At 40.5% G+C, this 13,382-nt stretch overlaps 1 protein-coding gene and 1 long non-coding RNA gene across 3 annotated transcripts; both read right to left on the reverse strand.

The window, feature by feature from the left end:
- Positions 1–656: 656 nt before the first annotated feature.
- LOC144529819 (uncharacterized) lies at positions 657–10,187 on the reverse strand. Its single transcript, XM_078269132.1, has 5 exons — positions 9,984–10,187; positions 9,401–9,694; positions 5,877–6,200; positions 4,067–4,201; positions 657–3,979 (listed from the first exon to the last, which is right to left on the reverse strand). The coding sequence occupies exons 1-5, from the start codon at positions 10,087–10,089 to the stop codon at positions 3,258–3,260; spliced, it is 1,581 nt and encodes a 526-aa protein (XP_078125258.1). The 5' UTR covers positions 10,090–10,187; the 3' UTR covers positions 657–3,257.
- A 1,894-nt stretch (positions 10,188–12,081) lies between these two features.
- On the reverse strand, positions 12,082–12,564 carry LOC144529820 (uncharacterized). 2 transcript variants are annotated; one of them, XR_013503053.1, is made up of 3 exons: positions 12,410–12,564; positions 12,243–12,278; positions 12,082–12,137 (listed from the first exon to the last, which is right to left on the reverse strand). It is a non-coding gene; the product is annotated as an uncharacterized LOC144529820 (long non-coding RNA). The 2 variants fall into 2 exon arrangements; XR_013503054.1 differs by having other exon boundaries at positions 12,083–12,137; positions 12,416–12,564.
- Between the last annotated feature and the right edge of the window lie 818 nt (positions 12,565–13,382).

Genomic DNA, 13,382 nt, shown 5'->3' on the forward strand with positions numbered 1-13,382 from the left:
GACATTTTCTACGTACACTTTGCCCCAGTCTTGTTTCATTAAATCCTCTTTGAATGTATTGATGTTTTTTTGGGTTCTGTGTCTGGTCATTGTGTATATTCTGTTTTCTTTCCTGGTCTTAGTGTAGCTATGTATGTTTGCAAAAATTGGCAGATGATCAATGACGTCATTTATGATTAGTCCACTTTCAACTTTATAGTCAGTGACGTTGGTAAATATATTATCAATTAGTGTTGCACTATTGGTTGTAATTCTGGTTGGTCGAGTGATTGAGGGATATAAACCGGTAATGTACATCAAATTAATGAACTCTGTATTTTTGTAGTGTTATTGTGGGTTGAGCAAGTCATAAATGCAACTAATGAGAATGTTTTTAGAGTTTTCCCTTTCAATTTGTACTGTGATGTGATGATTCCATAATTGTATCTAGAACAAAAGACATTTTATTTACTATTTTACATTAATATCCTTTGTAAATATATAATGCAACTCCCCCAATCATTGATTGTTTCCTGTTGATAAAAAACAGTTTGTATCCCTCAATCTCAACCAAATCATGATGTTCTACCTTGAGCCAAGTCTCTGTTATTGCAATTGCTGTGATTTCTTTCCCAGTTGTTGTAGGAACTGAGTGGTTTCAATTTTCAACTCAGCAAGAAAGTGAAAAGTTTATTTACAATAATACAAGACAGTTAATATAGGTGTAAATAAAGAGGTCTTAATTGAAAGTTACTGAAATGGGTTTTAAAGACCCATGCTGGACTTGAATGGTTTAATAAAAACAATTAATAATGGTTGCATAAACATCAAAAATACATATTTGAATATTTAAGAAGTTAATACATTATGTGCATGAGAAAACAATTGTTATTTTTGGATACTCTGTACATGGGGGCCATGTAATGTCATTTTATTCAGACAGGGATAGTGTACAATTAAACATTAACCTTCTAATAAAAAACAGGAGAGATGCACTGTATCAGGTTTTAGCACAATTGCTATTTTCCGCCCCAGTGGTTACTGGTAGATAGAACAATAAATCATTTATATAATCCAATGCAAATGAAATACAAAACACCAGATTATAGAATTCTACAAACATTAACAATTCATGAACTAATCACGATAAATCACAAATATGTGCAAAGGAGCAGCAATACAATTATCATGGGCTACTGTCCATAGGACTTAGCCTGGGTAAACCTTGACGAACTTCCAGCAAATTTGAGATTTGCTCTGCAAGACAGTCTGGCGAAGAGCCCATTCAAACCCATTTCCAATGTCCCCAAAATCGAGGCACCAATCACAACTGCTGAGGCGGGCTTTACGCCAATTACAACCGCTGAGGCGGGCTTTACGCGACGACGATAGCGCAGCGACGGCGAGCAGCTTTTTGTTTACATTCAACATGACGGCTACCGAAGCGCAGCGTCACCCGGACCGTTGGTCTGATTGGTTGAAGGACTATCCAGTTGCGCCCAGAGGCATTAAAGCGGCGTCCGTTGGTGATGCCCCTTTGGAAATGAACTGTCAATGAACCTTAGCTAAAAACTAGCTAAAACTATCTAAATTAATATATTAATTATAATAATATGATAATATTGTTTCATCGGTATAAATTACAATATTCAAATATGTAAATAGGGCAGCCTACAAGAATTTGGAACTATAGGAATACAGTTGGACATATCAAAAACCAATTTAGTTTTTTTTTCTGGCTTTGCAGGTTTATTAAAACCTAGATCTACAACAATGCATTCAAGAGTTTTGGTAATTTATCTAGATATATGCAATTCTAAATAATTGAATGACTAGCCGATTCCCCTGAGGCCGGAAGACACCATGCTGCAGTTTCTTCAGCATCATGTTAACATTGATCTACTCCATCTATTTGAATAGTCACTTTAAGGGGACTTTCACACCTGCCTAATTTAGTTCGGTTGAATCTATGAATATGTTTGTGGTGAGAACGTGATCCGACCTGGAACAGACCCAACTATTGGAAGAACTATGCATGTTTGGACCAAACCAGCTGCCGTAGTCAGCTGTGCTGTGCTATGATGGCCAGGGCTACAATAAACCCTTGCAGTTGTCTCTCCATAAAACTTAGTAGGCAAAAACTACGGTGGCCGACAGGGGCAAACGCCCTGCAACTTAAGAAAACACACACAAATAGACAAAACACAAGCATATTAAGAAAACAACACACGTGCAGCATTCAGTATCACGTTGCAAATACACACAACACAACCAAATACATAAACGCGCTGCAAATAAAAAACGATGCAAAAAGAAAAGCACGCAAACCCAGAAAACAAATGCAACAAAAAAACGCAGCATCCAGATTACACAACGGAAGTTCTCCAGACCTCTAGAGGGAGCAGCTAGTGGAACAGCTGGATTTTCGACCCCACGGGGAGAGAGGGAGAGAGAGAGAGAGAGAGAGAGAGAGAGAGAGAGAGAGAGAGAGAGAGCAACTGCATAGACTGTAAATATTAAGTCTATGTTTGAGATATGTTTTCTCTCGTTTGGTGGGTGTGTCTCGGCTCAGGTCACAGGTGATACTCAATCAGCAGAGACGTCTGTAAACTCGTGGTAATAAAAAATGTAAAGCTGCATCAGTGTTTAACGTTGACGTTTGTTTAAGCCATATTACTTACTTACCTATTATGTATTTGGTTGTGTTGTGTGTATTTGCAGGGCGTTTGCCGAATGCTGCGCATGTGTTGTCAAATTAATGAAGATGTTTTCTTAATTTGCTTGTGTTTGGTCTATTTGGGTGCGTTTGCCCCTGTCGGCCACCGTAAAAAACACATGTTGTCTGCTGGCTTTTCCTCCTCTCTTTGTTTACGACCGGGAGTTCCGATGGAATTTTCCTGCATGTTAGTTCTGACCAATCGAAGATCAGTTTAGGAAATGTCAGTCCCTCCAGGATGCCTTTTTTTGAGATTGTTGCGGCCCAAAATGGCTGTGACTTGTGTTGCTGCATTTTGCTTCATTTCACCAACTCATCAGCTGATTCGGACCAGAGCAAACTGTGTGGTGTGAAAAGGAACTGAAACAGCTGAAAAATGCTACAATGTATAATTTTTTGCCCTTGGTCTGGACCAAATTAGCCAAACTACAGAAGCGAAAGCACCCTAAAATTTAAATTCTTTGCAGTGGGTCAAAAAAACAGTGCTTCATCCACGTTAACCACTGTGACACTGTGACATATCCTGTTCTCCATAAATGTCCAAAGTTTCTTCACAAAATGGTTAGGTTACATTTTCATAGTCATCTTCATCATCTTCTTCTTCTTCTTCTTCTTCTTCTTCTTCTTCTTCTTCTTCTTCGCTGAAATAGACCTCGTTGGTCTTTAGAATACTTGCACTTGGGCCTGCTTCCTCATAATCATGATCTTCGTCGCTCTCTGGCTCCACATGATCATTGGTCTCCTCTTCCTCCCCTTTCCCTGCTTCCTCTTTGAGTTTCTTCGTGGTGTCCATTGGATCAACATTTACATAGTCATCTTCATTATCTTCTTCTTCTTCTTCCTCTACGCTGAAATAGATCTCGTTGGTCTTTAGAATACTTGCACTTGGGCCTGCTTCCTCATAATCATGATCTTCGTCGCTCTCTGGCTCCACATGATCATTGGTCTCCTCTTCCTCCCCTTTCCCTGCTTCCTCTTTGAGTTTCTTCGTGGTGTCCATTGGATCAACATTTACATAGTCATCTTCATTATCTTCTTCTTCTTCTTCCTCTACGCTGAAATAGACCTCGTTGGTCTTTAGAATACTTGCACTTGGGCCTGCTTCCTCATAATCATGATCTTCGTCACTCTCTGGCTCCACATAATCACTGGTCTCCTCTTCCTCCCCTTTCCCTGCTTCCTCTTTGAGTTTCTTCGTGGTGTCCATTGGATCAACATTCTCATAGTCCGCCTCGTCGTCCTCATACTCGTTATCTTCATAATCATTCCTGACTCCGACAGCCACTGAAACACAAGCATCATGAACATCAGAAGAAATTCTTAACAAGCATTTGAACTCAGTGGATGAATGTGTATTGTGTGAGCACAGACATTGAGTTTGGATGAGGGCTCCAGTGTGCTTGGCTCGTCGTCTTCTCTTGCAGACCAGACAGACCACCACCAAGACTAGCAGGAGCAGCAGCAGACCCCCAGCAGCTACTGAAGAGACCAGCAGCAACAAATGCACTAGGAGAGACAAACATTCAACAGTTAATCCTAAATTTTGTCAATTTTTTTTTTTACATTGGGATTAACAATCTGATATATCTACACACTAACTGCTAGCTTGTCAAGGAAGACCCTTTTTTCTTTCTGTGTGTGTTATGCCGACCCTACACCAAACGACTTTTGAAGCGTTTCCACCGTTGGGACTAATTTCCAATATCCTGAGAGTCTTGCTAGAGTTGGGGCGCTCCCGTCGTCTCAATCGTTTGGTGTAAGGTGGTCAAAAAACTCAGTCCGAGTCACAAAAAACGTAAGTAAGCACATGTAGCAGTTTGGGACAGCAGTGGTTTTCTTTACTTATCATTCTAATGTAGTTTTCCAAAAAACAGCACTAATGCATGGTACTGAATGGGGTTTTTACGTTTAGGTTTTTGTTGAATGTTTTAATGATTGTCAGATCAAAAACATTGTAGATCTTAAAAGGTGAAGTAGGGGTGGAGTGTTAGATTGGGGTCAATACCAGGGTTGCAAAGGGGCGAAAATCTTCCGGTAAATTTCGGAAACTTTCCATGGAAAGTTAAGCAGGGGAATTTTGGAAACATTCCAATTTGGAAACTTTCATGGGAATTAATTAATTTAATTATTTAATTTATTATTAATTAATAAATGTTGGGTAATTCATACAAAAGTCCATCTTATACAAACATAAATATAAACATTTTGTTTTGTAATAAGCAGACAGGCATATACAGTGAATACAAATGTTGAGTTATTCGTCAGTAGAACTTTAATAGATTCTTTCATTGAACAGCCATAAGCAGATAGGCATGCAAGTGAATACTTTGAGTTATTTGTCGGTAGAACTTTGATATTCTTTCATTGAACAACAAAAAAACATGAATGTTGAATAAAATAAACATATTCCCTATGCCTCCCTCCCTCTCCCCAAAGGTCCCATTCAAGCAAATGTTGAATTATTCGTCAGCAGAACTTTAACATGAAGGTAGCTAGCATGCTGCCTTTGATTTACTATGGTTATGGTTATATGCGTGCTAAGGTAACCATCAGCGCTGTCTACTGTTTAATATGAATATGTTTAGCAATGGGTTATGGACCATTACGTTCTCCGTTTTAGATATGAGGATGGAAAATGCTCTTGTGGGTCGTATTTGAGGGTAGAAATAAACTACCTATTTCATCATATGGTTTGAAGGACTTGTTGCAAATTTGGATTTGTCCATGAATGCATCTTAGTGCATTGGCCTAGCCTCGCATTGCCAGGCCTATCTCCACAGCACTGTGGAGTAAGGTCTGGCTACACCACACATACATTCTGGTATAGAAGAAAAAAACAACGACATTTCTTCAAAACTTGCCATTTTCAGCATGTAGTTTGCTAACTCGAGATTTGTTGTTTCCCGGAGCGAAGGGAGTTTGAGAATGGCAACACACAAAGAGTGGAAAGCAAGGGACATCTGGCGCAATGTCAGGCAGTTATCCCGGAAATGTACTTCCATTGATCCAGACTACTATAACAGTAACATGGCTGGTACAATCATGCAGCTCATTATTTCTCTATCTGCTCTGGCTTTACTGGAAATCAGCCATGTACAGGAAGTAGTCTATGTATCATTCAAATGTTTTTGATAAAACATTGCAAAATTTAGTTCAATTATTTTTTGTTCATTCTACTTACTTTTAATGACGACACTAATCGGTGCTGTCTGCGTAGAAGTGAATCTTCTAGAGGACAGTGTGACTTCATACACACAGCTGTAGCTGCCCTGGTGTTCATACTCAGCCACCGGGAAGGAAAAGGAGGCTGACTGGTTGACCACTGGCTCTGTGTTGGTGAGGTTTGAACCAGAGAAGATAAGATGGAAAACACCTCCAGGATAATGGGAGGAAGTGGAGCAGGTGAAGACAAAGCTGAAACCCCTGGTGATCTGTGCACCTTCAGGGCCCCAGACCAGCCCTCTGTTAGGAGATGTTAGGGAGATGTTGGGCTGCTGCAGCGGCACTAAAGTAAGTGCAAAAGTACAAAAGGGACAAGAGTATTAGGAGAATATCAAATGAATGAATCAACATAGATCAAGATGGAAAAGGTGGGCAAATGTTTTGGCATGATGCCACTTTATTATACAAAAATGTTTTTTTATGAGAATGGACTGCACACCCTGCATGCTGTTATTGGCTGGGGTTACATACCCACGTGTGTGTGTATGTATATATATATGTATATATATATATATATACAGGTTGTGTGAAAGGGAGAGGGATGAGGGAATTTTTTTGCAGCTTGCTGAGAGGTTGCCCTTTTGTTTGTTTAATGTTTTTTGCCTCGGTGTAATTGTTTTTGTTGTTGTATTTCTCATATTAATTAATCTCCAATTAATTTGATATCCTACGAAATTAGGTGACTGCGGGTCATCTGTGAGCTGTCGCTCGTATCAGCGGCAGTTGGTAGTTAAGTTTATCCAACAATAGGTTACTGGTAGCCAGCTACAGAGCTCCGTGAGCTGTCGGTCTTATGAGCAGACATTACATTTAAGTTTAGCCAACCATAAGGGGGCATATAGATAGTCTACTATACTACTCCTTTTCAGCGTCATATTTGTACTCTTGGGGTCTACTAGAATAGGTTTACATGCTTTGATGTTAAAAAAACATATTATGTTTGTCATACTGCCCATTTCTGCAGCGCCTTTGCCTGAAACACTCTGTCTGAGATCAGTCTGACCAAATTCAAACAAGTCACTGGGCAGGTGTCACACCACCACCTCATTCAATGGCCGATGAAACGATGTTTTGAGGAAGCTGGACAGAAAACTTGATAAGTGCAAAACCGGTGGTGATTATGACCAAAACAACAAATACATCCTCAAACAAATGGCACAAACTGAACCCTGAGAAATACAACAACAAAAACAATTACACCGAGGCAAAAAACATTAAACAAACAAAAGGGCAACCTCTCAGCAAGCTGCAAAAAAATTCCCTCATCCCTCTCACACAACATGGATATATATATATATATATATATATATATACATACATACAGTGGGGGCAAAAAAAGTATTTAGTCAGCCACCAATTGTGCAAGTTCTCCCACTTAAAAAGATGAGAGAGGCCTGTAATTTTCATCATAGGTACACTTCAACTATGAGAGACAAAATGAGAAAAAAAAAAAATCTTGAAAATCACATTGTAGGATTTTTAATGAATTTATTTGCAAATTCCTCGGGAAAATAAGTATTTGGTCACCTACAAACAAGCAAGATTTCTGGCTCTCACAGACCTGTAACTTCTTTAAGAGGCTCCTCTGTCCTCCACTCGTTACCTGTATTAATGGCACCTGTTTGAACTTGTTATCAGTATAAAAGACACCTGTCCACAACCTCAAACAGTCACACTCCAAACTCCACTATGGCCAAGACCAAAGAGCTGTCACCAGAAACAAAATTGTAGACCTGCATCTGGCTGGGAAGACTGAATCTGCAATAGGTAAGCAGCTTGGTGTGAAGAAATCAACTGTGGGAGAAACTATAAGAAACTGGAAGACATACAAGACCACTAATAATCTCCCTCGATCCGGGGCTCCACGCAACATCTCACCTCGTGGGGTCAAAATGATCACAAGAACGGTGAGCAAAAATCCCAGAACCACACTTGGGGACCTAGTGAATGACCTGCAGAGAGCTGGGACCAAAGTAACAAAAGCTACCATCAGTCACACACTACGCCGCCAGGGACTCAAATCCTGCAGTGCCAGACGTGTCCCCCTGCTTAAGCCAGTACATGTCCAGGCCCGTCTGGAGTTTGCTAGAGAGCATTTGGATGATCCAGAAGAGGATTGGGAGAATGTCATATGGTCAGATGAAACCAAAATAGAACGTTTTGGTAAAAACTCAACTCGTCGTGTTTGCAGGGGAAAGAATGCTGAGTTGCATCCAAAGAACACCATACCTACTGTGAAGCATGGGGGTGGAAACATCATGCTTTGGGGCTGTTTTTCTGCAAAGGGACCAGGGCGACTGATTCGTGTAAAGGAAAGAATGAATGGAGCCATGTATCGTGAGATCCAGGGTACAAGCGGCCGAAATGGGTTTCCTCAGGAGGGTAGCTGGCGTCTCCCTTAGAGATAGGGTGAGAAGCTCAGTTATCCGTGAGGAGCTCGGAGTAGAGCCGCTGCTCCTTCGCGTCGAAAGGAGCCAGTTGAGGTGGTTCGGGCATCTGGTAAGGATGCCCCCCTGGGCGCCTCCCTAGGGAGGTGTTCCAGGCACGTCCAGCTGGGAGGAGGCCCCGGGGAAGACCAAGGACTAGGTGGAGGGATTATATCTCCAACCTGGCCTGCGAACGCCTCGGGATCCCCCAGTCGGAGCTGGTTAATGTGGCTCGGGAAAGGGAAGTTTGGGGTCCCCTGCTGGAGCTGCTACTCCCGCGACCCGACCCCGGATAAGCGGACGAAGATGGATGGATGGATGTATCATGAGATTTTGAGTGAAAACCTCCTTCCATCAGCAAGGGCATTGAAGATGAAACGTGGCTGGGTCTTTTAGCATGACAATGATCCCAAACACACCGCCAGGGCAATGAAGGAGTGGCTTCGTAAGAACCAGTTCAAGGTCCTGGAGTGGCCTAGCCAGTCTCCAGATCTCAACCCCATAGAAAATCTTTGGAGGGAGTTGAAAGTCCGTGTTGCCCAGCGACAGCCCCAAAACATCACTGGTCTAGAGGACATCTGCATGGAGGAATGGGCCAAAATACCAGCAACAGTGTGTGAAAACCTTGTGAAGACTTGCAGAAAACGTTTGACCTCTGTCATTGCCAACAAAGGGTATATAACAATGTATTTAGATGAACTTTTGTTATTGACCAAATACTTATTTTCCACCATAATTTGCAAATAAATTCATTAGAAATCCTACAATGTGATTTTCTGGATTTTTTTTCTCATTTTGTCTCTCATAGTTGAAGTGTACCTATGATGAAAATTACAGGCCTCTTTCATCTTTTTAAGTGGGAGAACTTGCACAATTGGTGGCTGACTAAATACTTTTTTGCCCCACTGTATATCATTGCCTTTTCCTAAGGCACTGTACATTAACAAACTCCTGGCTATATTCCTGTACTGTTTCTTTATGTTTGGTTATTCTTGGTAATGATATTCTGTGTTACTTGTTGTGTTGTCTTATTAGATTATTTATCCATTAATCTTACCAGAAACAGAGAGTCTGACAAAGTCACTTTGGGGTGAGATGATAAAGTCTTGACTTGAATTCCTTGACTGATACTGACACTGGTAAGATCCTTCGTTGTCAATGTCCACTTGGTGAATGTTGAAGGTAGCAGAGTTGGTATGCGTTTCTGTCTTTCTGGATGAGCCTGAGGAGTGCTGCAGGATGAATGTCCCACCTAAAACCTGAGTTGAGATCAAACAAGTGATGCCAACGTCTTGACCCCAGGTAACCTCACCAACAGGATTCATGGATATGCTAGGTTTCGGGAGGCTCACTGAAAAAAATAAAATGTTAGAGTGAAAAATGTTTTACCTTAAAGCTGAGAAATATTTTTCAGTTTTAAGATGTGATAGACTTTATTAATCCCACACTGGGGAAATTCCCTTGTTTTATAAGTTGGCTGAATTGTTGAATTAATGTATTTTTTTGTTTCTTGCAGAAGTTAGATGAGAAAATTGATACCACTCACAGGTCACACCTCATATAACTCAACAGGAAAGCCACTAACTTTGCATATAAAATGTTTAAACATCAATTTTCGGGGAACTGATTGATTTCATTACCAGAGAGGCTGACAGAGTCACTTGAGGAGGTGAAGTCTTGACCTGCAACTGTTATCTTATACTGACACTGGTACGATCCTTCGTTGTCAAAGTTGACTTCAGGCATGTTGAAGGTAGCAGAGTTGGTACTTGATGTTTGGGTCTTTCCAGCTGAACTTGCAGCCTTTTTTCAAAATAAATGTTGGACTTAAAATCTGTTGAGTTTGAGTTGAGACAGAACAAGTGATGCCGACGTTCTGACCCCAGGTAACCTCAGCAGCAGGATTCATGGAGATGCTGGGCTTTGGGAGGAGTGCTGAAACGTAACACAACAATATAATGAGGAGGTATAATGGGAACTCTGACTGATGGAACATCCAAGAAATAGTACAGATTTAAAAGCCTTTCATGGTGCTTAATAAAAAGTTTAAAGATTTGAGAATTTACTGGTCTTTTTTTCCTGTAAAGAGGCAGTGTTTATGGTTTATAGGCCCTTCTAGAATTGCACAACTTTTTCAGGTTCACATGCTTGTTTTTCAAATCTAATTTCTCTTCTACTGATATTTGAAAAAGACAACCAGAGTTTAAGCTGTGATAGCTGTCTCATGTGAAAGGGTGCAACACAAGCTGAACACTTTCATTACAACTTGATTATATGCTTGTCTCCCTGCATATGGTGTGCAGTTTAGTCCCATTTAAGTCAAGAGTGGGACCTCAAATGGTAAATTACTTGTATGATGTACATAAAATGTTTCAAAATGAAAAGAATTTACAACAGGAGTGGAAGAGTCACATATGCATGTTTTGTATTTAAGCATTTGCGTCTCTTTCTTATTTTGAGAACATTTCTCTTGATGTTTTAATTTACTCATGTATAGACTTTGATATTTTAAGCATTTTGAATTTGGAGTGTTTTCTCCTAATGTTTGTGTTTTCGCTTTTGTATGTGATGTATTTTTAGCCACAGCATTGCTCTATGGATGGCAATAGGCCCTTATCTCACAGCAACAATGTTGACATTTTCATTGAAGGGCAAGTAGGTGTAATTAATAACATTAAATATGGCCCTACCATTTAAGTGGGCCACGGCCGGGGAATGAGCTAGCATGCAGCAGGCCCTGCTCACTCGATTAGCAGGGACACACTAAATAGAACTTTCTCACCTGAACAGACCACACCAGCATCCTCTCCATGTCCACAGTTGTGTGTCCCAAATCCTCCGTGCTGACACAGAGTTACAGACCTCTCACTTCCTGAACAGGCCACATCATCAAGCCAGATTTCTCCGGTTCCTTCACCAAAGCGAGCTGATTGAGGGGCACTCAGTGCCGTACCACAGCCCAACTGTCTGCAAACAACCTCAGCATCGTTTAAGTCCCAACTATCATCACAGACTGTTCCCCAGATGTTGTTGTAATATATTTCAACTCGCCCAGAGCACAGAGTAGACCCAGCCAATTTGACACCTAGGCAGAGAAGACAGAAGACAAACCATTGCTGGGGGTGGGGGTGGGGGTGGGGGAGGTGGTCTTCATTTAGTCATGACAGAAACCGTCTTTGTTAAACACATTTGCCAAAAGTTATGACTCGTTTACATGCTTTACATTCCTTACAAGACTGTGAGTATGATATAACACTTTTCCCAGTTGATCAAAGCACTTGATACACTGCTTCACTTACATTACACTTTAAGTAACAGTTTCTGGTGTGTTAGCAACATTTCACACTTGTTCTGCTTTCTAATTCTAAAAGTATGCTGTGGTTACCAGCTCTTTTCCATCGCTGCATCTGACTGACAGAGCTGTCTATAGAAAAGGATATAGTTATTCAAAACACTTTATCCAAAATCTTTCTTACCTGAACAGATAACACCAGCATCCTCTCCATGTCCACAGTTGTGTGTCCCAAATCCACTGTGCTTACACTGAGTTAGAGACCTCTCATTTCCTGAACAGGCCACATCATCAAGCCAAATTTGTCCGGTTCCTTCACCAAAGTAGGCTGATGAATGAGGGGCACTCAGTGCCGTATCACAGCCCAACTGTCTGCAAACCACCTTAGCATCATCTGAGTCCCAACTATCATCACAGACTGTTCCCCAGATGTTGTTGTGATAGATTTCAACTCTTCCAGAGCACCGAGTAGACCCAGACCCAGTTAATCTGATCTGACCATCTGTCAGACACATAAGAAATAACATACAATATTTAAGTATTTTGCAAAAGAATGTAAACTGAAAACTAAAAGGATTGTATGCATTACACCATAGACTTGACTGACCTGCAGCAGGTGAAGTTGAACTCAAGAGAAAATAGACTATAGAGAGAAAGAGAAAAAAAAATGGTAAGGCTGATAAATTCATAAAGCTTTAAGACAAATAAAGTTTGCGGAAGGTTGGGTTTCTGCCACTTTGGATTTAATCCAATAAACAAAGTATCCAAACATACACGGACCGAAGTTGTGTGAAAGTGCCCTTCATTTCCCTTCATCAACAACCGGATGTGTGTCTCAGTAAACTGAATGTGAAAGTATAGAGAGTAACATTCTCTATTATTCAATTTTATGGAATTCAATTTTATAATATTACATTCTTAAACTTAAAGTTTATTGGACTTCACTTCCAAACAAATTCAATTTGAAATTGTGCTACTGAGGTTCAGTTTATCAAAGCAACCATGCATTTTTGCCCATTCAACTGTTTCAAAGGGAGGGACTCACATGCACTAGCAAGTACGCATGACTGAACAAGCTATCAAATCGTGATTATGATATGAAAGGATATATTTATCAAAGAGCAGAGAAGCTCTGATAACAACAGACACAGAAGGAATGTGAATTCATTCTCTGCTCAGGACGCCTTTATATCTTCACATAGCAAATAACCGTTTACTGCTATATTAACGTTCTGAAGGTCATTTACAGCACCTTTAAGTAAAAGAGAAGGACCTTTATACTGAAAAACTGAAGTTGAAAGTTAGTCTCAAGATACTTCATGTCTATACTATACAATACAGCTGCTAGACTTTACAAAAGCTGCTTTCCAAATACAATTTGTAATATTGGTCTTACCCATGGCCAAATGGCAAATGTTTCTCTGTTGTTTGCTCCCCATGCCCGACACTAAGGCTGCTCTATATCATTTATCAGTGACAGAAAACTGAACTTAACACTGCGGCGCAAAGAAGACTTCACACTGCTAGTCCTTCCTGGAACACTTCCTCTTTCTTGCATTTTCTTTTTCAGCCAAAACTACAGAACCTCTGTAGTTCTGAACCATGGAGTGTAAAGTACAAAAGCTGCAACACCAAAGCAACTCATCAATGGCTAATTCTTAAAATTGTTGTTGATCAAAGAATGTTCAATAGAGGTGTGTACCAGGAAGCGAGATTAGTGGGTTAGCGAGGTAGCTCTCTAATCACT

Source organism: Sander vitreus, chromosome 15 (genome assembly GCF_031162955.1).
Source record: "Sander vitreus isolate 19-12246 chromosome 15, sanVit1, whole genome shotgun sequence".
In the NCBI taxonomy this organism is placed as follows: domain Eukaryota; kingdom Metazoa; phylum Chordata; class Actinopteri; order Perciformes; family Percidae; genus Sander; species Sander vitreus.